At 44.8% G+C, this 24,181-nt stretch overlaps 1 protein-coding gene across 1 annotated transcript in view; it reads left to right on the top strand.

The window, feature by feature from the left end:
• Positions 1-23,797, top strand: part of LOC124026105 (FERM domain-containing protein 3-like) — a 53,056-nt gene extending 29,259 nt beyond the window's left edge. The window contains exons 4-9 of the mRNA XM_046339277.1: positions 9,672-9,750; positions 13,933-14,030; positions 19,367-19,490; positions 21,723-21,810; positions 23,471-23,559; positions 23,668-23,797. Of these exons, the coding sequence (XP_046195233.1) occupies positions 9,672-9,750; positions 13,933-14,030; positions 19,367-19,490; positions 21,723-21,810; positions 23,471-23,559; positions 23,668-23,776 (587 nt within the window). The 3' untranslated portion in view covers positions 23,777-23,797. The remainder of the gene's footprint in view (positions 1-9,671; positions 9,751-13,932; positions 14,031-19,366; positions 19,491-21,722; positions 21,811-23,470; positions 23,560-23,667) is intronic.
• The last annotated feature ends 384 nt before the right edge of the window (positions 23,798-24,181 follow it).

Here is a 24,181-nt window from a genome sequence, read left to right as displayed (position 1 = left end):
GGAGCCAGTGGGTCTGGCGACGAATATGTAGCGAGGGCCAGCCGACTAGAGCATACAAGTCGCAGTGGTGGGTAGTATAAGATGCTTTAGTGACAAAACGGATGGCACTGTGATAAACTGCATCCAGTTTGCTGAGTAGAGTGTTGGAAGCGATTTTGTAGATGACATCGCCGAAATCGAGGATCGGTAGGATAGTCAGTTTTACTAGGGTAAGCTTGGCGGCGTGAGTGAAGGAGGCTTTGTTGCGGAATAGAAAGCCGACTCTTGATTTGATTTTCGATTGGAGATGTTTGATATGGGTCTGGAAGGAGAGTTTGCAGTCTAGCCAGACACCTAGGTACTTATAGGTGTCCACATATTCAAGGTCGGAACCATCCAGTGTGGTGATGCAAGTCGGGCATGCGGGTGCAGGCAGTGATCAGTTGAAAAGCATGCATTTGGTTTTACTAGCGTTTAAGAACAGTTGGAGGCCACGGAAGGAGTGTTGTATGGCATTGAAGCTCGTTTGGAGGTTAGATAGCACAGTGTCCAATGACGGGCCGAAAGTATATAGAATGGTGTCGTCTGCGTAGAGGTGGATCAGGGAATCGCCCGCAGCAAGAGCAACATCATTGATATATACAGAGAAAAGAGTCGGCCCGAGAATTGAACCCTGTGGCACCCCCATAGAGACTGCCAGAGGACCGGACAGCATGCCCTCCGATTTGACACACTGAACTCTGTCTGCAAAGTAATTGGTGAACCAGGCAAGGCAGTCATCCGAAAAACCGAGGCTACTGAGTCTGCCGATAAGAATCTGGTGATTGACAGAGTCGAAAGCCTTGGCAAGGTCAATGAAGACGGCTGCACAGTACTTTCTTTTATCGATGGCGGTTATGATGTCGTTTAGTACCTTGAGTGTGGCTGAGGTGCACCCGTGACCGGCTCGGAAACCAGATTGCATAGCGGAAAAGGTACGGTGGGATTCGAGATGGTCAGTGACCTGTTTGTTGACTTGGCTTTCGAAGACCTTAGATAGGCAGGGCAGAATGGATATAGGTCTGTAACAGTTTGGGTCCAGGGTGTCTCCCCCTTTGAAGAGGGGGATGACTGCAGCAGCTTTCCAATCCTTGGGGATCTCAGACGATATGAAAGAGAGGTTGAACAGGCTGGTAATAGGGGTTGCGACAATGGCGGCGGATAGTTTCAGAAATAGAGGGTCCAGATTGTCAAGCCCAGCTGATTTATACGGGTCCAGGTTTTGCAGCTCTTTCAGAACATCTGTTATCTGGATTTGGGTAAAGGAGAACCTGGAGAGGCTTGGGCGAGGAGCTGCGGGGGGGCCGGAGTTGTTGGCCGAGGTAGGAGTGGCCAGGCGGAAGGCATGGCCAGCCGTTGAGAAATGCTTGTTGAAGTTTTCGATAATCATGGATTTGTCGGTGGTGACCGTGTTCCCTAGCCTCAGTGCAGTGGGCAGCTGGGAGGACGTGCTCTTGTTCTCCATGGACTTCACAGTGTCCCAGAAATTTTTGGAGTTGGAGCTACAGGATGCAAACTTCTGCCTGAAGAAGCTGGCCTTAGCTTTCCTGACTGACTGCGTGTATTGGTTCCTGACTTCCCTGAACAGTTGCATATCGCGGGGACTGTTCGATGCTATTGCAGTCCGCCACATGATGTTTTTGTGCTGGTCGAGGGCAGTCAGGTCTGGAGTGAACCAAGGGCTGTATCTGTTCTTAGTTCTGCATTTTTTGAATGGAGCATGCTTATCTAAAATGGTGAGGAAGTTACTCTTAAACAATGACCAGGCATCCTCAACTGACGGGATGAGGTCAATGTCCTTCCAGGATACCCGGGCCAGGTCGATTAGAAAGGCCTGCTCACAGAAGTGTTTTAGGGAACGTTTGACAGTGATGAGGGGTGGTCTTTTGACTGCGGCACCGTAGCGGATACAGGCAATGAGGCAGTGGTCGCTGAGATCCTGGTTGAAGACAGCGGAGGTGTATTTGGAGGGCCAGTTGGTCAGGATGACGTCTATGAGGGTGCCCTTGCTTACAGAGTTAGGGTTGTACCTGGTGGGTTCCTTGATGATTTGTGTGAGATTGAGGGCATCTAGCTTTGATTGTAGGACTGCCGGGGTGTTAAGCATATCCCAGTTTAGGTCACCTAACAGAACAAACTCTGAAGATAAATGGGGGGCAATCAATTCACAAATGGTGTCCAGGGCACAGCTGGGAGCTGAGGGGGGTCGGTAGCAGGCGGCAACAGTGAGAGACTTATTTCTGGAGAGAGTAATTTTCAGAATTAGTAGTTCGAACTGTTTGGGTATGGACCTGGAAAGTATGACATTACTTTGCAGGCTATCTCTGCAGTAGACTGCAACTCCTCCCCCTTTGGCAGTTCTATCTTGACGGAAGATGTTATAGTTGGGTATGGAAATCTCTGAGTTTTTGGTGGCCTTCTTGAGCCAGGATTCAGACACGGCAAGGACATCAGTGTTAGCAGAGTGTGCTAAAGCAGTGAGTAAAACAAACTTAAGGAGGAGGCTTCTGATGTTGACATGCATGAAACCAAGGCTTTTTCGATCACAGAAGTCAACAAATGAGGGTGCCTGGGGACATGCAGGGCCTGGGTTTACCTCCACATCACCCGCAGAACAGAGAAGGAGTAGTATGAGGGTGCGGCTAAAGGCTATCAAAACTGGTCGCCTAGAGCGTTGGGGGCAGAGAATATATTTTTACATATAAATAAATGGTGGGCCCAACAGCAATAATAATAGTAGTAGTGGACATGGGATTACCATTAACAACAATATATTAAAGCAATAGTAGTAGACCAGTGTCAACTTGACTGAGAAGCATGACATGGTATGTCATGGTATGTCAAAACTCTCTCTCTCTCAAGGGGCTTTATTGGCATGGTAAACATGTGTTAACATTGCCAAAGCAAGTGATGTAGATAATATACAAAAGTGAAATAAACAATAAAAATTAACAGTAAACATTACACATACAGAAGTTTCAAAACAATAAAGACATTACAAATGTCATATTATATATATATATACAGTGTTGTAACAATGTACAAATGGTTAAAGTACACAAGGGGAAAATAAATAAGCATAAATATGGGTTGTATTTACAATGGTGTTTGTTCTTCACTGGTTGCCCTTTTCTTGTGGCAACAGGTCACAAATCTTGCTGCTGTGATGGCGCACTGTGGAATTTCACCCAGTAGATATGGGAGTTTATCCAAATTGGGTTTGTTTTCGAATTCCTTGTTGATCTGTGTAATCTGAGGGAAATATGTGTCTCTAATATGGTCATACATTGGGCAGGAAGTTAGGAAGTGCAGCTCAGTTTCCACCTCATTTTGTGGGCAGTGTGCACATAGTCTGTCTTCTCTTGAGAGCCATGTCTGCCTACGGCGGCCTTTCTCAATAGCAAGGCTATGCTTACTGAGTCTGTACATAGTCAAAGCTTTCCTTAAGTTTGGGTCAGTCACAGTGGTCAAGATATTCTGCCACGGTGTACTCTCTGTTTAAGGCCAAATAGCATTCTAGTTTGCTCTGTTTTTTTGTTAATTATTTCCAATGTGTCAAGTAATTATCTTTTGGTTTTCTCAAGATTTGCTTGGGTCTAATTGTGCTGCTGTCCTGGGGCTCTGTGGGGTCTGTTTGTGTTTGGGAACAGAGCCCCAGGACCAGCTTGCTTAGGGGTCTCTTCTCCAGGTTCATCTCTCTGTAGGTGATGGCTTTGTTATGGAAGGTTTGGGAATCGCTTCCTTTTAGGTGGTTGTAGAATTTAACGTTTCTTTTCTGAATTTTGATTATTAGCGGGTATCGGCCTAATTCTGCTCTGCATGCAATATTTGGTGTTCTACGTTGTACACTGAGGATATTTTTGCAGAATTCTGCATGCAGAGTCTCAATTTGGTGTTTGTTCCATTTTGTGAAATCTTGGTTGGTGAGCAGACCCCAAACCTCACAACCATAAAGGGCAATGGGCTCTATGACTGACTCAAGTATTTTTAGCCAGATCCTAATTGGTATGTTGAATTTTATGTTCCTTTTGATGGCATAGAATGCCCTTCTTGCCTTGTCTCTCAGATCGTTCACATATCTCTGTCTCTCTCTCTCAATATCTCTCTCGCTCTCTCTCAATATCTCTCTCTCGCTTTCTCTCAATATCTCTCTCTCTCAATATCTCTCTCTCTCTCAATATCTCTCTCTCTCTTTCTCTCTTTCTCCCAGAGCATAAATTAATCAAGAAACTATTACTCATGCGCTCAGCTCTTGAACATGTGCAATAGAAGAGAAAGGGAGGGAGAGGAAGAGAGAAAAAGGCAGATAGAGAAAGAGGGAGTACGGATGGAGAGAGAGGGAGTACGGGGGCAGATGGAGAAAGAGGGAGTACGGGGGCAGATGGAGAAAGAGGGAGTACGGGGGCAGATGGAGAAAGAGGGAGCACGGGGGCAGATGGAGAGGGAGATGGTGGCAAAAAGAGAGATCAGATTGGATGAGAAAAGAAGATGAGGGAGAGATGAGATATGTATGGAGTTGAAGATAGACAGAGAACTTGTAAGGGAAGTGTACAGTATAGACAGAATGTGGGAGTGATTGAGAGGATGAGACAAAAGGATGGAGGGTGGGCTCTTGATATGTCTGAGCGGAACTGACACTTCCCATATCCCTCTGGCGAGTTTCCTTCACACATTAGGTGTGTGTGTGTGTACGTGTGTGTGTACGTGTGTGTGTGTGTGTGTGCGTGCCTACTTATGTGTGTGTTTTGCAGTAGGGTCCTCTGGAAATGTTGTTAAATATCACTCTGTTCCTCAAGACTCAGGAATAAGCAGTTTAGGTTATTTAGGATCTTTGTGTTTATTATTATTTATCTTCTGTCTGTTTCTCCAGATAATGCCACTGAGAATTTAGCTGGTATATACGGGAACTTCAGTCAGCTCAGCCAGCACTGGCACTCAGTGATGACTTCCTCCTGTTTTTCAATCTATCAATCATGGTGTGGGTCCCAAATGGCACCCTATTTCCACATATAGTGGACGCATAGGGCTCTGGTCAAAAGTAGTGTACTATACAGTATAGGGAATAGTGGTACAAGTTGGGACGAAACCCCTCCATCATGTATGTCTTCTTCGCTGTCCTCTTTGGGCTAGAATTATGAAACATCACTTTATAGGACTTCAAGTTCAAAGCAAACAAATACTTGTGTCCTCCAGGGTCATTTTTCACTCTAAATGCTCTCTCAATTCAATTTCAATTGAAGGGCTTTATTGGCATGGGAACATGTTTACATTGCCAAAGCAAGTGAAATAGATAATAAACAAACAATAAAAAATGAACAGTAAACATTACAATCACAAAAGTTCCAAAAGGATAAAGTCATTTCAAATGTCATATTATGTCTATATACAGTGTTGTAATGATATGCAAATAGTTAAGTGCAAAATGAAAAATAAATCAACATAAATATAGGTTGTATTTACAATGGTGTTTGTTCTTCACTAGTTGCCCTTTTCTTGTGGCAACAGGTCACAAATATTGCTGCTGTGATGGCGCACTGTGGTATTTCACTCAATAGATATGGGAGTTTACCAAAATTTGATTTGTTTTCAAATTCTTTGTGGGTCTGTGTAATCTGAGGTAAATATGTGTCTCTAATATAGTCATACATTTGGCAGGAGGTTAGGAAGTGCAGCTCAGTTATCACCTCATTTTGTTGGCAGTGTGCACATAGCCTGTCTTCTCTTGAGAGCCAGGTCGGCCTTCCGCAGCCTTTCTCAGTGCAAAGTTTATGCTCACTGAGTCTGTACATAGTCAAAGATTTCCTTAAGTTTGGGTCAGTCACAGTGGTCAAGTATTCCAACTCTCCTTCCGTGGCCTCCAACTGCTCTTAAATGCAAGTAAAACTAAATGCATGCTCTTCAAACGATCGCTGCCTACACCTGCCCGTCCGACTAGCATCACTACTCTGGACGGTTCTGACTTAGAATATGTGGACAACTACAAATACCTAGGTGTCTGGTTAGACTGTAAACTCTCCTTGCAGACTCACATTAAACACATTTCCAATCCAAAATTAAGTCTAGAATCGGCTTCCTATTTCGCAACAAAGCATCCTTCAAGCATACCCTCGTAAAACCGACCATCCTACCGATCCTCGACTTCGGCGATGTCATTTACAAAATAGCCTGCAACACTCTACTCAACAAATTGGATGCAGTCTATCACAGTGCCATCCATTTTTGTCACCAAAGCCCCATATACTACCCACCACTGTGACCTGTAAGATCTCGTTGGCTGGCCCTCGCTTCATAATCGTTGCCAAACCCACTGGCTCCAGATCATCTACAAGTCTTTGCTAGGTAAAACCCTGCCTTATCTCAGCTCCCTGGTCACCATAGCAGCACCCACACGTAGCACGCGCTCCAGCAGGTACATCTCTCTGGTCACTCCCAAAGCCAATTCTTCCTTTGACCACCTCTCCTTCCAGTTCTCTGCTGCCAATGACTGGAACGAACTTCAAAAATCTCTGAAGCTGGAGACTCATATCTCCCTCACTAGCTTTAAGCACCAGCTGTCAGAGCAGCTCACAGATCACTGCACCTGTACATAACTCATCTGAAAATAGCCCATCCAACTACCTCATCCCCATGCTGTATTTATTTATCTTGCTCCTTTGCACCACAGTATCTCAACTTGCACATTCATCTTCTGCACTTCCTACCATTCCAGTGTTTAATTGCTATATTGTAATTACTTTGCCACCATGACCTATTTATTGTCTTTACCTCTCTTATCCTACCTCATTTGCACTCACTGTATATAGATTTTTCTACTGTATTATTGACTGTATGTTTGTTTTACTCCATGTGTAACTCTGTTGTATGTGTCAAACTGCTTTGCTTTATCTTGGCCAGGTCGCAGTTACAAATGAGAACTTGTTCTCAACTAGCCTACCTGGTTAAAAAAAGGTGAAATAAATCCAAATAAATAAAATTCCGCCATTGTGTACTCTCTGTTTAGAGCCAAATAGCATTCTAGTTTGCTCTGTTTTTTTTGTTGATTCTTTCCGATGTGTCAAGTAATTATCTTTTTGTTTTCTCATGATTTGGTCGGTTCGAATTCTGTTGCTGTCCTGCGACTCTGTGGGGTGTGTTTGTGTTTGTGAACAGAGCCCCAGGACCAGCTTGCTTAGGGGGCTCTTCTCCAGGTTCATTTCTCTGTAGATGATGGCTTTGTTATGGAAGGTTTGGGAATAGCTTCCTTTTAGGTAGTTGTAGAATTTAATGTCTCTTTTCTGAATTTTGATCATTAGCGGGTATCGGCCTAATTCTGCTCTGCATGCATGATTTGGTGTTTTACATTGTACACAGAGGATATTTTTTGCAGAATTCTGCATGCAGTCTCAATTTGGTGTTTGTTCCATTTTGTGAATTCTTGGTTGGTGAGCGGACCCCAGACCTCACAACCAGAAAGGGCAATGGGTTCTATAACTGATTCAAGTATTTTTTGCCAGATCCTAATTGGTATGTCAAATTTTATGTTCCTTTTGATGGCATAGAATTCCCTTCTTGCCTTGTCTCTCAGATCGTTCACATCTGGAAGTTACCTGTGGCGCTGATGTTTAGGCCGAAGTATGTATAGTTTTAGTGTGCTCTAGGTCAACGATGTCTAGATGGAATTTGTTTTTGTGGTCCTGGCAACTGGACCTTTAATGGAACACCACTATTTTTGTCTTACTGAGATTTAACTGTCAGGACCCAGGTCTGACAGAATCTGTGCAGAATATCTAGCTGCTGCTGTAGGCCCTCATTGGTTGAGTACTGAAGCACCAGATCATCTGCAAACAGTAGACATTTTGACTTCAGATTCTAATAGGGTGAGGCCGGGTACTGCAGACTGTTCTGGTGCCCTCGCCAATTCGTTGATATGTATGTTGAAGAGTGTGGGGCTTAAGCTGCATCCCTGTCTCACCCCCCGGCCCTGTGAAAATAAATGTTTGTGTTTTTTGCCTCTTTTAAACACACATTTGGTGTTTGTGTACATGGATATTATAATATCATATGTTTTACCCCCAACATCACTTTCCATCCATTTGTATAGCAGACCCTCATTCCAAATTAAGTAGAGAGCTTTTTTTAAATCAACAAAGCACAAGAAAACTTTGTCTTTGTTTTGGTTTGTTTGTCAACTGGGTGTGCAGGGTGAATACGTGGTGTGTCGTAAGATAATTTGGTAAAAAGCCAATTTGACTTTTGCTCAGTACATTGTTTTTGCTGAGGAAATGTATGAGTCTGCTGTTAATGATAATGCAGAGGATTTCCCCAAGGTTGCTGTTGACACGCATATCCCACGGTAGTTATTGGTGTCAGATCTCCCCAAAGAGACGTGGGTGTGGAGTCAGGCGCAGGAGAAACAAGTTCCGAAGGAAAAGGGCGTTTATTTAAATTGAATTGAATTTGTTGTTGCCTAGATTTCCTCACTACTTTCCTTCCATCTGTAGCATTTCTTAATATTATTCAGTTCCTTTGGCTTTGATGCCTCATGACTGATCATAGCTCTGTTCAAGTAGACTGTGATTTTGCTGTGATCTGATTTGTGTGTCAGTGGACTGACTGTGAACACTCTAAGAGACTCTGGGTTGAGGTCAGTGATAAAGTAGTCTACAGTACTACTGCCAAGAGATGAACTGTAGGTGTACCTACCGTAGGAGTCCCCTTGAAACCTACCATTGACTATGGACATACTCAGCGTGCGACAGAGCTGCAGGAGTTGTGAATGTGACCCATTTCTATGTTTTATGTTGTCGTAGTTGTGTCAGGGGGGGCGTATGGGGGAGGGAATGTTGTCACCTCCAGGTAGGTGTTTGGCCCCCTGTGTGCTGAGGGTGTCAGGTTCTTGTCCAATTCTGGCATTTAGGTCGCCTCAGACTAGTACATGTCCCTGAGCCTGGAAAGGGTTGATCTCCACCTCTAGGATGGAGAAGCTGTCATCGTTTAAAGTATGAGGATTCTACTGGGGGGATATAGAGCACACATGATGACATTTTTTTCTGTTGAGATCATTTCCTTGTTCAAATACAATTTGATTTGATTTGTGTTGGATGGTATTTCCAGGTTCCTCTGTGTTTCTTCTGCAGGTGTTGGTTTGTTAGAAGTTTTTCCACGATAGTCTTTGGTAGTAATAGTCCAGTCAGGAAATTTTGTGCGAAATCAAGGTTTTAGGTCTGGAATTTTGATTTGGATTGAAGGTTTTGATGTTGAGGTCAGTATCCTATATAAGAGCCTTGCGAACAAATTGAAGTTTATCTACATTTATCCAACTCGCATTCTATCTGTTTGCAGAAGAACTCAGGAGCCCATGAGAAAATATAGTTAGAAAAGCACACTGGTTCATCTTTTACTCATTAGTGTGTGAGTGTGTGTGTGTGTGAGTGTGCGTGCGTGTGTGAGTGCCCATGAAAGAGTCCTGCTCATCGCTAGCAGTTAAATACCTCCTCTGTGAGTATGAATAATTGCAGTCATGATCATTAACAAATGAATGATCAAAAATAGTCTCACTCTGTCTATCTTCTCTCTCTTTCTCTCTCTATTTTCTCTCTCTCCCTCTTCTCTCCTCTCTTCTTCCCTCTTTCATCTCTTTTCTCACGCTCTTTTTTTGTGTTTGTTTTTAACAGCTCAGCAGCCCTACACAATGTGCTTCCGGGTCAAATTCTACCCTCACGAGCCAATGAAGATCAAAGAGGAGCTCACCAGGTAGTGTGACCTTGATGCTGATTGGCTAGAGAACACTTGTCATTCATTCCCTACAGTATGACTTGTTCCTAACATTATCTGAGGCTGTCTAAGTGAGCAGACAGGAGGGTATTTGGTGATGGCCTTTTCTGGTTCTATTTCATGGACAATTTGGCAGGCGATGCTGGGATAACTGCTGCTCTCTCCCAGCCCTGCCGGAAATGTACATGTTAAAAACATATTGGAAATACAAATATTATACACTAACACATTTTATTGTAATACAAATTGAATTGTAACATGTTAAAAATGCTTTCTACCCATCTTTGCTTTCAACCATCTTTGCTTTCAACCTGTCATGTCTCGCTCGAGACCCTCAGCAGTTGTGTATTGCAGACAGCACAGACAAGTCTCAGGAACTGCTCAGTGTTTTTGTGATCTGTTGAGATTGTCCAAAGGTGAAGGTGAGAGTGAGAGAGAGAGAGAGAGAGAGAGAGGGGCTTTGTGATTACACACTCTCACGCATTTTCAGTGATTACTGTGATCATTATGAACCTGTTGTCCCAGCATGCCTCATGCTCTCCATCTGAGATGTGAAGCATCTCTATATCCCTCCCTTCAGATGCTCCTTCTTAGTGTTTTTCATCTCTGGCTGTTGTGTAAAGTGCTATTTGACATGGAGGTAAGAGCACCATTAGCTCCAGACGTAAAGTGCCGTGGAACAAGAGTTTGAGAGTCTAGGGGTTGGGGGGGGTGGAGATGGGACCTCTAGGGGCAGAAGTAGGGCTCTCCAACCCCAAACAGCAGCATTAGAGCATGGCCATTAGTGACGCATGGCGCTGGTCACTGGAGCACACACAGAGGCCTCTGAGTCTAAACTCTCTTGGTGTCTAACATGATGTAGTACACATCACAGGGTGCTATGCAGGTCTACATCACCCTAGAATTCACCATTCTATGGTCTGCATGGTCTCAGAGCCGCTTGGAAATGTGTCTGACTGAGTATCAGTGCAGTAAATATATTCCAGGCTATTACATATGAAATACAGTAATGTAATACAGTACAAAAAAAATGCAGTACTGCACATGCATTTCATAGAAGATTCTATATTGGATTGTATGCGTTCTACTAGTCTGTGTAGTGTTTCTGGTTGCAACAGTGGCTGTGTTGTTGTTGTGGATCAATGTGCTGTCCCCATAGTAATCTGAGTGCATGGTTGACTTCACACATTCAACCACACGACAAGTCATAGAAAGAGAGCCAGAGGACAATAGTTAGAGATAGTTACATCACAGAGAAAAGAGTAACAGAGTCTTGTGAGAAGAGGAGATATGGAGTGTGTTACAGACATACTACACTTGAATGGATGTTATGTTAAAGAGAATGTCCACACAGATTTTTAAAGTTTGTTTTAGAGAGAGCTGAGGACATAGTGATAGTCTATTATTGGAAAGAGGAATATTTCCTTGTTAATATGGGTAGATGTTATTGATCTGTCGGTAGCTCTAATTATACCAGACAGCCTCTATAAATAAACCCATTCAGACGCAGTCGGGCTTTTTAGTTCCATTGAGTTGTTCGTGTTTTTCCTTTAATCGGCTGTGCTCGGGTTTAGTCCCTGCATCTGTGGGCGAGTATGTGCCGTCTGTGTGTGTGTATTAGTACAGGTTGAATCAGTGTTCTTTGTGTGCGTGCCCGCGTGTTTGTTTCTGACGTGATTGTGTAGGTTGCCTGTTGCCTCTGGAAGTTTTCTGGACAATGACACTCTCCGTGGTTTCTATGGTACAGATGTCTATGGTTTTTCGTCTTCTCTCCAGTAACAGGGGACACATTTGCACAAGTAATAACTGTTGAAGCCGTGTCCATTGTAACTGTGGTAGAGGTCGCCATGGTAACCCATCTCTGGTAGGGGTGATTCCCATAGCAACCGATCTCGGAGTGGTATAATTAATGGCAATGGCACATTGGTTTTTAAAATGCTTTTAGTGGATGTGGATACTGTCTTTATGGATCATGACATGGTTCTACCACCACACAATGTTGTTTATAAATTACACTTGTGTTGAAGACCATTCATGTCATGTAAAGTGTGACAATTATGTTGATGAAGTTTGATCATTAGTTTGACAGTACCCCTTGACTTTTTCCACATTTTGTTACTTTACAGCCTTATTCTAAAATGGATTACATAGTTTTTTCCCTCATCAATCTACACACAATACCCCATAATGACAAAGAATAAAATGGGTTTTAGAAATTTGAGCAAATCTATTAAAATAAAAAACTGAAATATTACATTTACATAAGTATTCAGACCTTTTACTCGGTACTGTTGAAGCAATTTTAGAAGTGATTACAGCCTCAGTTCTTCTTGGGTATGACGCTACAAGCTTGGTACACCTGTATTTAGGGAGTTTCTCCCATTCTTCTCTGCAGATCCTCTCAAACACTGTCAGGTTGGATGGGGAGCTTCGCTGCACAGCTATTTTCAGGTCTCTCCAGAGATGTTTGATCAGGTTCATGTCTGGGCTATGGTTGGGCCACTCAAGGAGATTCAGAGAAGTGTCACGAAGCCACTCCTACATTGTCTTTGCTGTGTGCTTAGCGTCATTTTCCTGTTGGAAGGTGAACCTTTGCCCCAGTCTGAGGTCCTGAGCGCTATGGAGCAGGTTTTCATCAAGGATCTCTCTGTACTTTGCTCCGTTCATCTTTCCATGTGTAACGGTTTTCTAGGTGTGAAGGAGAGTCGGACCAAAACGCAGCGTGTAGATTGCGATCCATGTTTAATCAACAAACGTAAACACAAATTAACACAAACACTACAAAACAATAAACGTAACGAAAACCGAAACAGCCTATACTTGTCAACTAACACAGCGACAGGAACAATGACACTAAGGACAATCACCCACAACACAACCAAAGAATACGGCTGCCTAAATATGGTTCCCAATCAGAGACAACGATAAACACCTGCCTCTGATTGAGAACCACTCCAGACAGCCATAGACTTTGCTAGATACCCCACTAAGCTACAATTCCAATACCAACACCAAAACCCCAAGACAAAACACACCACAATACAAAAACCCCATGCCACACCCTGGCCTTACCCGATACATAAAGATAAACACAAAATACTTCGACCAGGGCGTGACACCATGACTTGTCTCCCAGTCCCTGCTGCTGAAAAACATCCCCACAGCATGATGTTACCACCACCATGCTTCACTGCAGGGTTGGTGCCAATTTTCCTCCAGATGTGACTTTTGGCATTCAGGCCAAAGAGTTCAATCTTTGTTTCAACAGACCAGAGAATTTTGTTTATCAGTTTTAATCAAAAATAACAAACCGGGTGTTTTCTAGCATACAGTGTTCCGCTTAGGTGCCTTTTGGCAAACTCCAAGCGGGCTGTCATGTGCCTTTTACTGAGGAGTGGCTTCTGTCTGGCCACTCTACCATAAAGACCTGATTGTTGGATTGCTGCAGAGATGGTTGTCCTTCTCGAAGGTTCTCCCATCTCCACAGAGGAACTCGGAAGCCCTTCTCCCCCGATTGGTCAGTTTTGCTGGGCGGCCAGATACAGAAAGAGTCTTGGTGGTTCCAAATTTCTTCCATATAAGAATGATGGATGCCACTGTGTTCTTGGGGTTACCTTCAATGCTGCAGACATTTTTTGGTACCCTTCCTCAGATCTGTGCCTCGACACAATCCTGTCTCATGGCTTGGTTTTTGCTCTGACATGTACTGTTAACTGTGGGACCTTATATAGACAGGTATGTGCCTTTCCAAATCATCCATTCAATTGAATTTACCACAGGTAGACTCCAATCAAGTTGTAGAAACATCTCAAGGATGATCAATGGAAGCAGGATGCACCTGAGCTCAATTTTGAGTCTCATAGTAAAGGGTCTGAATACTTATGTAAATACTTCTTTATTTTATTTCTTATTTTTTATAAATGTGCAAAAAAAAATCAGATTGGGGTATATAATGTGTGTAGATTGATGAGGGGGAAAAAGTACTTTAATTAATTTTAGAATAAGGCTGTAATGTAACAAAATATGGATAAAGGTATGGGGTCTGAACACTTTCCGAAGGCACTTTATGCATTCAGCAAGGCAGGCTACAGTGTATCTTGAGTAACCATGTGTCTATAAGCACGGTATCTGTGGTTGACCCCTGTATGCGTCTCTGTGCAGGTATCTACTCTATCTGCAGCTGAAGAGGGACGTCTACCACGGGCGTCTCTTGTGCCCCTTCGCTGACGCAGCCTACCTGGGGGCCTGTATTATACAGGGTGAGCCCCGCTGTGACATCAAAACTCTCATTTACATGCACAGGAATGAACAATAGATCCGCTGTGATACCTGGCTCATTAATACGAGTACCTTCACAAACGATCTGAAACCCGGCCTACTCTCCAAGCTGAGATCTCTCATCCCTACTCAAACGCTTCCGGCAGCAGAGCAATAAAACTTGAGGGAAGAAATGCAACCTGAGTAATATAACCTGACAGCAGCCCAGAGTAATACAACCTGACAGCAGCCCAGACTAATACAACCTGACAGCAGCCCAGAGTAATACAACCTGACAGCAGCCCAGACTAATACAACCTGACAGCAGCCCAGACTAATACAACCTGACAGCAGCCCAGAGTAATACAACCTGACAGCAGCCCAGACTAATACAACCTGACAGCAGCCCAGACTAATACAACCTGACAGCAGCCCAGACTAATACAACCTGACAGCAGCCCAGACTAATACAACCTGACAGCAGCCCAGACTAATACAACCTGACAGCAGCCCAGACTAATACAACCTGACAGCAGCCCAGAGTAATACAACCTGACAGCAGCCCAGAGTAATACAACCTGACAGCAGCCCAGAGTAATATAACCTGACAGCAGCCCAGAGTAATACAACCTGACAGCAGCCCAGAGTAATACAACCTGACAGCAGCCCAGAGTAATACAACCTGACAGCAGCCCAGAGTAATACAACCTGACAGCAGCCCAGACTAATACAACCTGACAGCAGCCCAGAGTAATACAACCTGACAGCAGCCCAGAGTAATACAACCTGACAGCAGCCCAGAGTAATACAACCTGACAGCAGCCCAGAGTAATACAACCTGACAGCAGCCCAGACTAATACAACCTGACAGCAGCCCAGACTAATACAACCTGACAGCAGCCCAGAGTAATACAACCTGACAGCAGCCCAGACTAATACAACCTGACAGCAGCCCAGAGTAATATAACCTGACAGCAGCCCAGAGTAATACAACCTGACAGCAGCCCAGACTAATACAACCTGACAGCAGCCCAGACTAATACAACCTGACAGCAGCCCAGAGTAATATAACCTGACAGCAGCCCAGAGTAATACAACCTGACAGCAGCCCAGACTAATACAACCTGACAGCAGCCCAGACTAATACAACCTGACAGCAGCCCAGACTAATACAACCTGACAGCAGCCCAGACTAATACAACCTGACAGCAGCCCAGACTAATACAACCTGACAGCAGCCCAGACTAATACAACCTGACAGCAGCCCAGAGTAATATAACCTGACAGCAGCCCAGAGTAATATAACCTGACAGCAGCCCAGAGTAATACAACCTGACAGCAGCCCAGACTAATACAACCTGACAGCAGCCCAGACTAATACAACCTGACAGCAGCCCAGAGTAATATAACCTGACAGCAGCCCAGAGTAATACAACCTGACAGCAGCCCAGACTAATATAACCTGACAGCAGCCCAGACTAATACAACCTGACAGCAGCCCAGAGTAATACAACCTGACAGCAGCCCAGAGTAATACAACCTGACAGCAGCCCAGACTAATACAACCTGACAGCAGCCCAGACTAATACAACCTGACAGCAGCCCAGACTAATACAACCTGACAGCAGCCCAGACTAATACAACCTGACAGCAGCCCAGACTAATACAACAACCTGACAGCAGCCCAGACTAATACAACCTGACAGCAGCCCAGACTAATACAACCTGACAGCAGCCCAGACTAATACAACCTGACAGCAGCCCAGACTAATACAACCTGACAGCAGCCCAGACTAATACAACCTGACAGCAGCCCAGACTAATACAACCTGACAGCAGCCCAGAGTAATACAACCTGACAGCAGCCCAGAGTAATACAACCTGACAGCAGCCCAGACCTAATACAACCTGACAGCAGCCCAGAGTAATACAACCTGACAGCAGCCCAGACTAATACAACCTGACAGCAGCCCACTAATACAACCTGACAGCAGCCCAGATACAACCTGACAGCAGCCCAGAGTAATACAACCTGACAGCAGCCCAGACTAATACAACCTGACAGCAGCCCAGACTAATACAACCTGACAGCAGCCCAGACTAATACAACCTGACAGCAGCCCAGAGTAATACAACCTGACAGCAGCCCAGACTAATACAACCTGACAGCAGCCCAGAGTAATACAACCTGACAGCAGCCCAGAGTAATACAACCTGACAGCAGCCCAGAGTAATACAACCTGACAGCCCAGCCCAGAGCCCTAATACAACCTGACAGCAGCCCAGAGTAATATAACCTGACAGCAGCCCAGACTAATACAACCTGACAGCAGCCCAGAGTAATACAACCTGACAGCAGCCCAGACTAATACAACCTGACAGCAGCCCAGACTAATACAACCTGACAGCAGACTAATACAACCCAGCCCAGACTAATACAACCTGACAGCAGCCCAGAGTAATACAACCTGACAGCAGCCCAGAGTAATACAACCTGACAGCAGCCCAGAGTAATACAACCTGACAGCAGCCCAGAGTAATACAACCTGACAGCAGCCCAGACTAATACAACCTGACAGCAGCCCAGAGTAATACAACCTGACAGCAGCCCAGAGTAATACAACCTGACAGCAGCCCAGAGTAATACAACCTGACAGCAGCCCAGACTAATACAACCTGACAGCAGCCCAGACTAATACAACCTGAGCAGCCCAGACTAATACAACCTGACAGCAGCCCAGAGTAATACAACCTGACAGCAGCCCAGACTAATACAACCTGACAGCAGCCCAGACTAATACAACCTGACAGCAGCCCAGACTAATACAACCTGACAGCAGCCCAGACTAATACAACCTGACAGCAGCCCAGACTAATACAACCTGACAGCAGCCCAGACTAATACAACCTGACAGCAGCCCAGACTAATACAACCTGACAGCAGCCCAGACTAATACAACCTGACAGCAGCCCAGACTAATACAACCTGACAGCAGCCCAGACTAATACAACCTGACAGCAGCCCAGACTAATACAACCTGACAGCAGCCCAGACTAATACAACCTGACAGCAGCCCAGACTAATACAACCTGACAGCAGCCCAGACTAATACAACCTGACAGCAGCCCAGACTAATACAACCTGACAGCAGCCCAGAGTAATACAACCTGACAGCAGCCCAGACTAATACAACCTGACAGCAGCCCAGACTAATACAACCTGACAGCAGCCCAGAGTAATACAACCTGACAGCAGCCCAGCAGCCCAGACTAATACAACCTGACAGCAGCCCAGAGTAATACAACCTGACAGCAGCCCAGAGTAATACAACCTGACAGCAGCCCAGAGTAATACAACCTGACAGCAGCCCAGACTAATACAACCTGACAGCAGCCCAGAGTAATATAACCTGACAGCAGCCCAGACTAATACAACCTGACAGCAGCCCAGACTAATACAACCTGACAGCAGCCCAGAGTAATACAACCTGACAGCAGCCCAGAGTAATACAACCTGACAGCAGCCCAGAGTAATACAACCTGACAGCAGCCCAGACTAATACAACCTGACAGCAGCCCAGACTAATACAACCTGACAGCAGCCCAGAGTAATACAACCTGACAGCAGCCCAGAGTAATATAACCTGACAGCAGCCCAGATATAACCTAATATAACCTGACAGCAGCCCAGACTAATACAACCTGACAGCAGCCCAGATAATAACCTGACAGCAGCCCAGAGTAATATAACCTGACAGCAGCCCAGACTAATACAACCTGACAGCAGCCCAGACTAATACAACCTGACAGCAGCCCAGAGTAATACAACCTGACAGCAGCCCAGACTAATACAACCTGACAGCAGCCCAGAGTAATATAACCTGACAGCAGCCCAGAGTAATATAACCTGACAGCAGCCCAGACTAATACAACCTGACAGCAGCCCAGACTAATACAACCTGACAGCAGCCCAGACTAATACAACCTGACAGCAGCCCAGAGTAATAGCCCAGAGTAATACAACCTAACCTGACAGCAGCCCAGACTAATACAACCTGACAGCAGCCCAGAGTAATATAACCTGACAGCAGCCCAGAGTAATATAACCTGACAGCAGCCCAGAGTAATATAACCTGACAGCAGCCCAGAGTAATACAACCTGACAGCAGCCCAGAGTAATACAACCTGACAGCAGCCCAGAGTAATACAACCTGACAGCAGCCCAGACTAATACAACCTGACAGCAGCCCAGACTAATACAACCTGACAGCAGCCCAGACTAATACAACCTGACAGCAGCCCAGACTAATACAACCTGACAGCAGCCCAGACTAATACAACCTGACAGCAGCCCAGACTAATACAACCTGACAGCAGCCCAGACTAATACAACCTGACAGCAGCCCAGAGTAATATAACCTGACAGCAGCCCAGAGTAATATAACCTGACAGCAGCCCAGAGTAATACAACCTGACAGCAGCCCAGAGTAATAGACCTCAACACTTAAGCTGACACACATCCAACCATCCCTGAACAACTCCATGGTGCCAATTAACAGCACAGTGAGAGGCTCAGGCTGGTAGTGTTTGATGTGGGTTCCAAAAGGATTGAACTATGTCATATCACTAACTAATCCCCATGTCTGTTACAACATACAGTATATCTTAGCCCCTACTCTTTTGACTGGCTGGGCTCCCTAGAGAGGAGAATATGATGAAGTGAGCTGAGGTAGCTATGACTGCGTCCCAAATGACACCCTGGCGAAAAGTAGTGCACTAAATAGGGAACAGGGTACCATTTGGGACGCATCCATAGCTACCTCAGCTCACTTCATCATATTCTCCTCTCTAGGGAGCCCAGCCAGTCAAAAGTAGTGCACTATGTAGGGTATAGGGTGCCATTTGGGAAACAGACTAACTGACTTAGTTAAAGCACAGGGCCTCCTGCTGGTCATTATCAGTACTGCTGTTTAATGAGAACGAGTCCCCATGTATACGTTGTTAGGCTGTTAGTAAAGTGATGTGTGTTAGCTGCAGGATAAGCCTGTAATAAAGCTACAGGTACATTGCACTGCTAACAGTTTTATAACACTCTGCGAACGGTTTCATAACCCTCTGATAACCGTTTCATAACCCTCTGCTAACCATTTCATAACCACTGCTAACCGTTTCATAACCCTCTGCTAACCATTTCATAACCACTGCTAACCGCTTCATAACCCTCTGCTAACCATTTCATAACCCTCTGCCAACCGTTTCATAATCCTCTGATAACCATTTCATAACCACTGCTAACCTCTTCATAACCCTCTGCTAACCATGTCATAACCCTTCCCAGCTGAACTAGGGGACTATGACCAAGACGAACACCCACCAGACTACATCCAAGACTTCAAACTGTTCCCCAAGCAGTCGCTTAAACTGGAGAGGAAGATCATCGATATTCACAAGAACGAGCTGAGGTATTGTGGGATTTGTAGTCTAACAAATACCGTGTCTAACAACTACAACACTGAAACACCTTGACACCTGAATACAACAGCATCCACTGTAAACACTAAGTTGGAATCATGACATCAGCAGAAATTTACTCAGATTTTACTGACTTCCTCTATTCTTCTTCTCAGCTGCTATTAAACAGAAATAGGGTCCCAGATGGTTTTACAACCTTCTGAATTTTTCGCTACACCTGCATTTTATCATCCTTTGCCAGCACATCATAAATAGTGCAAACACCACTGAAGCGAAACTGTAAAACACGTCATCGGCTCCAGCAGCTGATCTAACCATATCTCTGACATGCAGACACATACAGACACACGCAGACACACACAGACACATGCAGACACACACAGACACACACAGACACATACAGACACACACAGACACACACAGACACATGCAGACACACACAGACACATACAGACACATACAGACACACGCAGACACTCACGCAGACACATGCAGACACATACAGACACACACAGACACATACAGACACACACAGACACACACAGACACTACAGACACACGCAGACACACACAGACACATGCAGACACATACAGACACACACAGACACATACAGACACACACAGACACACAGACACTCAGACACATACAGACACACGCAGACACACGCAGACACATGCAGACACATACAGACACACACAGACACATGCAGACACACACAGACACACACAGACACTCACGGACACACACAGACACACGCAGACACATACAGACACACACAGACACATGCAGACACATACAGACACACGCAGACACACACAGACACACACAGACAGACACAGACACACACAGACACACACAGACACTCACGGACACACGCAGACACACGCAGACACATACAGACACACACAGACACATACAGACACACACAGACACATGCAGACACATACAGACACACACAGAAACACATACAGACACATGCAGACACATGTACAGAAACACATACAGACACATGCAGACACATGTACAGAAACACATACAGACACATGTACAGAAACACATACAGACACATGTACAGAAACACATACAGACACATACAGACACATGTACAGAAACACATACAGACACATGTACAGAAACACATACAGACACATGCAGACACATGTACAGAAACACATACAGACACATGCAGACACATGTACAGAAACACATACAGACACAGACACATGTACAGAAACACATACAGACACATGTACAGAAACACATACAGACACATGTACAGAAACACATACAGACACATGCAGACACATGTACAGAAACACATACAGACACATGCAGAAACACATACAGAAACACATACAGACACATGTACAGAAACACATACAGACACATACAGACACATGTACAGAAACATATACAGACACATGCAGATACATACACTCACACATACACATACATAAAGCCACTGCTGATCCCAAGACCCTGTCCCAGATGATGTAATGTGGCTGGCTGGGACCAGAGGGCTGGCTGGGACCAGAGGGCTGGCTGGGACCAGAGGGCTGGCTGGGACCAGAGGGTTGGCTGGGGAGGGCTGGTTGGGACCAGAGGGTTGGCTGGGACCAGAGGGCTGGCTGGGACCAGAGGGCTGGCTGGGACCAGAGGGCTGGCTGGGACCAGAGGGCTGGCTGGGACCAGAGGGTTGGCTGGGACCAGAGGGCTGGCTGGGACCAGAGGGCTGGCTGGGACCAGAGGGCTGGCTGGGACCAGAGGGCTGGCTGGGACCAGAGGGTTGGCTGGGACCAGAGTTGTGTTTACAGGCGTTATAATATAAACTGAGACTCAGGCAGGTTGATTTAGAGCCAACAGCAGGGAAGCAGCATGCGTCACCTAGGTGCTTTGCCAAGCACCACTTCAACTAATGAACATAAACAAAGACTCATTACTCCAAATACAAGCTGCTGAGCAACATCTCTGGTAATCTAGAGATGGGCTAACACTGAGACAACAAGAGAAATGGAAAGCTAGCATTAGAATATCCTTCTACATTATAGTTATATTTCTCAGACATTACTTTAGCACTGACAGACATGATTTGTGTTTATGGAGCACTCACCTCAAACACAAAGTGGTTTCTATTGGGGTAATAACTGTGCCCCATGTCTGTTACACCCATGGTGTTCAACCAGCCTGCAGGTTTGCTACTAACTGTTCTCCTGTCCCACAGGGGGCAGTGTTCTGCTGTGGCCGAGCTTCATCTCCTCCAGAGGGCACACAACCTGGAGACATACGGAGTGGACCCTCACCCCTGCAAAGTACAGCACACCACTTCTCCCTCGAACTCTCACCTTTATTTTCCATGTCCTTTATTCCAGTGTAGCAACTGTGACTTACAATCAATGATTGTACGATTGATTAAACAGCTTGTATTGAGTTGTCAGTCCACATTGACATGTAGTCCGCTCACATCAAACATTCAAACCAATTTGATTTAAATTTCTCTGCCAATCGTTGTTGATTTCACACGCCTTCCTTTTTCTTTCAGATTGGATGTTTTGTCTATCTGTTGAACTCAGTCTCCTTGTGATTGGACAGTGTGTTTCTTAATGAGTGTAACATGACGGCTGTGATCGAGACTTGTGTTCCTCTGCTTCCCTCTCATCCTCTCTGGCTGAGTTTACACAGGCTGACAAATTCTGATCTTTTTTTCACAAATTGGTCTTTTGATCAATCAGATCAGTCTCCCAAAAAAAATCTGATATGAAAAGATCTGATGTGATTGGTCAAAAGATCAGAAATGGAAAGTGGAAAAAATATCAGAATTGTGCTGCCTGTGTAAACGCAGCCATAGTGACTCACTGTGTGAATGGGAAACTCTGACAGCCAGGGTATCAAAGCACTCTAAGCTGATTAAAGGAGATATTTAATTTATTTTGTTTGAGGATTCGCTTATCTGTTCTGTCTCTGTCATAAAACCTTTTAATTCAGGAATGAACTTCAGCTGTGGCTTAAGCCTGAGACAGTGTATCACCATCCATTTACTGCAGCCAGAGAGGAAGAGAGGGGAGCAGAGGAACAGTTTCCATCACAGCTGTCATGTTCCACTCATTAAGAAACACACTGTCCAAGCAGAAGGAGACCGAGTTCAACAGATAGACAAACCATCCAATCAGAACGAAAAAGGATGGAGTGTGAAATCAACAACGATTGGCAGAGAAATTGAAATCAATTTGGTTTGAATGTTTGATGTGAGCAGACTACATGTTTACTGTGCTGCATAGGGAGTTTGCGTGTGGTGATACAGTAGTTACAGTAGTATACTCTTGGCAGAATCTACTGTATGAAATATGCTTTGGTTCATATGTTATCAAGAGGATTATCTATCATACGTTCCCATGGATTTGAATTATCTGTACGTTTTACATACATTTGGATTGTAGAAGTCTATGGGAACCATTTTTGTAGAGTAGCCATTGCCATGGCGACAATGCTTCACTTGCTGACAGTCTTCCTGTATCCCAGAATCCCAAGTTCTGCTGCCTCTCAGCCTGTGATCTGATAAGAGGCAGGTAGACGATTCCACCAACCTCTGGTCCAGAGTCAGATATTATTTAATCCCCGTAATTGATAAGGATAGGATTGGGGCGAGCTTATCTGATACTAGATCTGTGGTTAATAATAATAATAATAATATAAATTGTAGAGTGCTTTTCATTTAGAGATATAAATCACAAAGCTCTTGACATGAGCAACCAACCGTTCAGACAACTCATACACGAATGAGGGATTTGTTTTCGGAAGCCGATACATGACAGTGAGGCTTGCATTGGAATGACGTGTAGTCAAGACGAGTCATTTTCAGCCTTCTGCAGTGATAAACATTGAGAACACCTCCTCGGCAGCTGTCTGTGCATGCCTGATTGGTATACATGGGTAACTTCTACCTTCACAGAGCTTTGTTGTGTGTGTCTGCAGGACTTCACAGGATCCACAGCCTTCCTGGGATTTACAGCCACTGGGTTTGTGGTGTTCCAGGGAAACAAGAGAATCCACCTGCTCAAATGGTAATCCTTCACTTCTCACCAATAACCTCTAACCTATGACCTCTTCACTACCAGAACAGTGGTGGTGTGATTCTTAAGTCTCATAATTGCCATCGTTTACTATTCTAGGGCTGATGTCAACAAACTGAAGTTTGAGGGGAAAACATTCTATGTCATTGGAATTCAGAAAGAGGTACGTCACAAAATCTCTTTTGTGTTTGCAAACACCAAAAAATAGATTTTCTAAATATATTTCCTACCAGAGATTTTCCCCCAACATAACTGTCGTATAATATTAGTCACTTCCTGTGTCTCTATGTTCTACTACTGTGTGAGTGTCTCTGAGTTTCTAGTGTGAGACTGAGTGTGAGAGTCATTTGTTGCACTTTCAGATCTCTCTCACGGGCAGGATGCACTGTAACATGGTGGGTGTACGATGTCTAACCCCACACCCCTGCCCTGACATCTCCCATGCCTAAAATTAACTAGTAGGATGTCATCAAAAAAAAAAGAATGGAACTATAGTCGAATCGGAGCCCCAAAGTCATTCTACATTCGACATGACATTGTGCTTGTTTGAGTAAAAAATCTACAGGTCTCAGGGAAGGTGATTTGTAGTAATACGTGGTGTTTAGCCAGCTGA

This window comes from Oncorhynchus gorbuscha, unplaced genomic scaffold, assembly GCF_021184085.1.
Source record: "Oncorhynchus gorbuscha isolate QuinsamMale2020 ecotype Even-year unplaced genomic scaffold, OgorEven_v1.0 Un_scaffold_2593, whole genome shotgun sequence".
Lineage (NCBI taxonomy): Eukaryota > Metazoa > Chordata > Actinopteri > Salmoniformes > Salmonidae > Oncorhynchus > Oncorhynchus gorbuscha.
The sequence above is the reverse complement of the archived record's forward strand: the minus strand, read 5'-3'. Positions and strand labels throughout refer to the sequence as shown.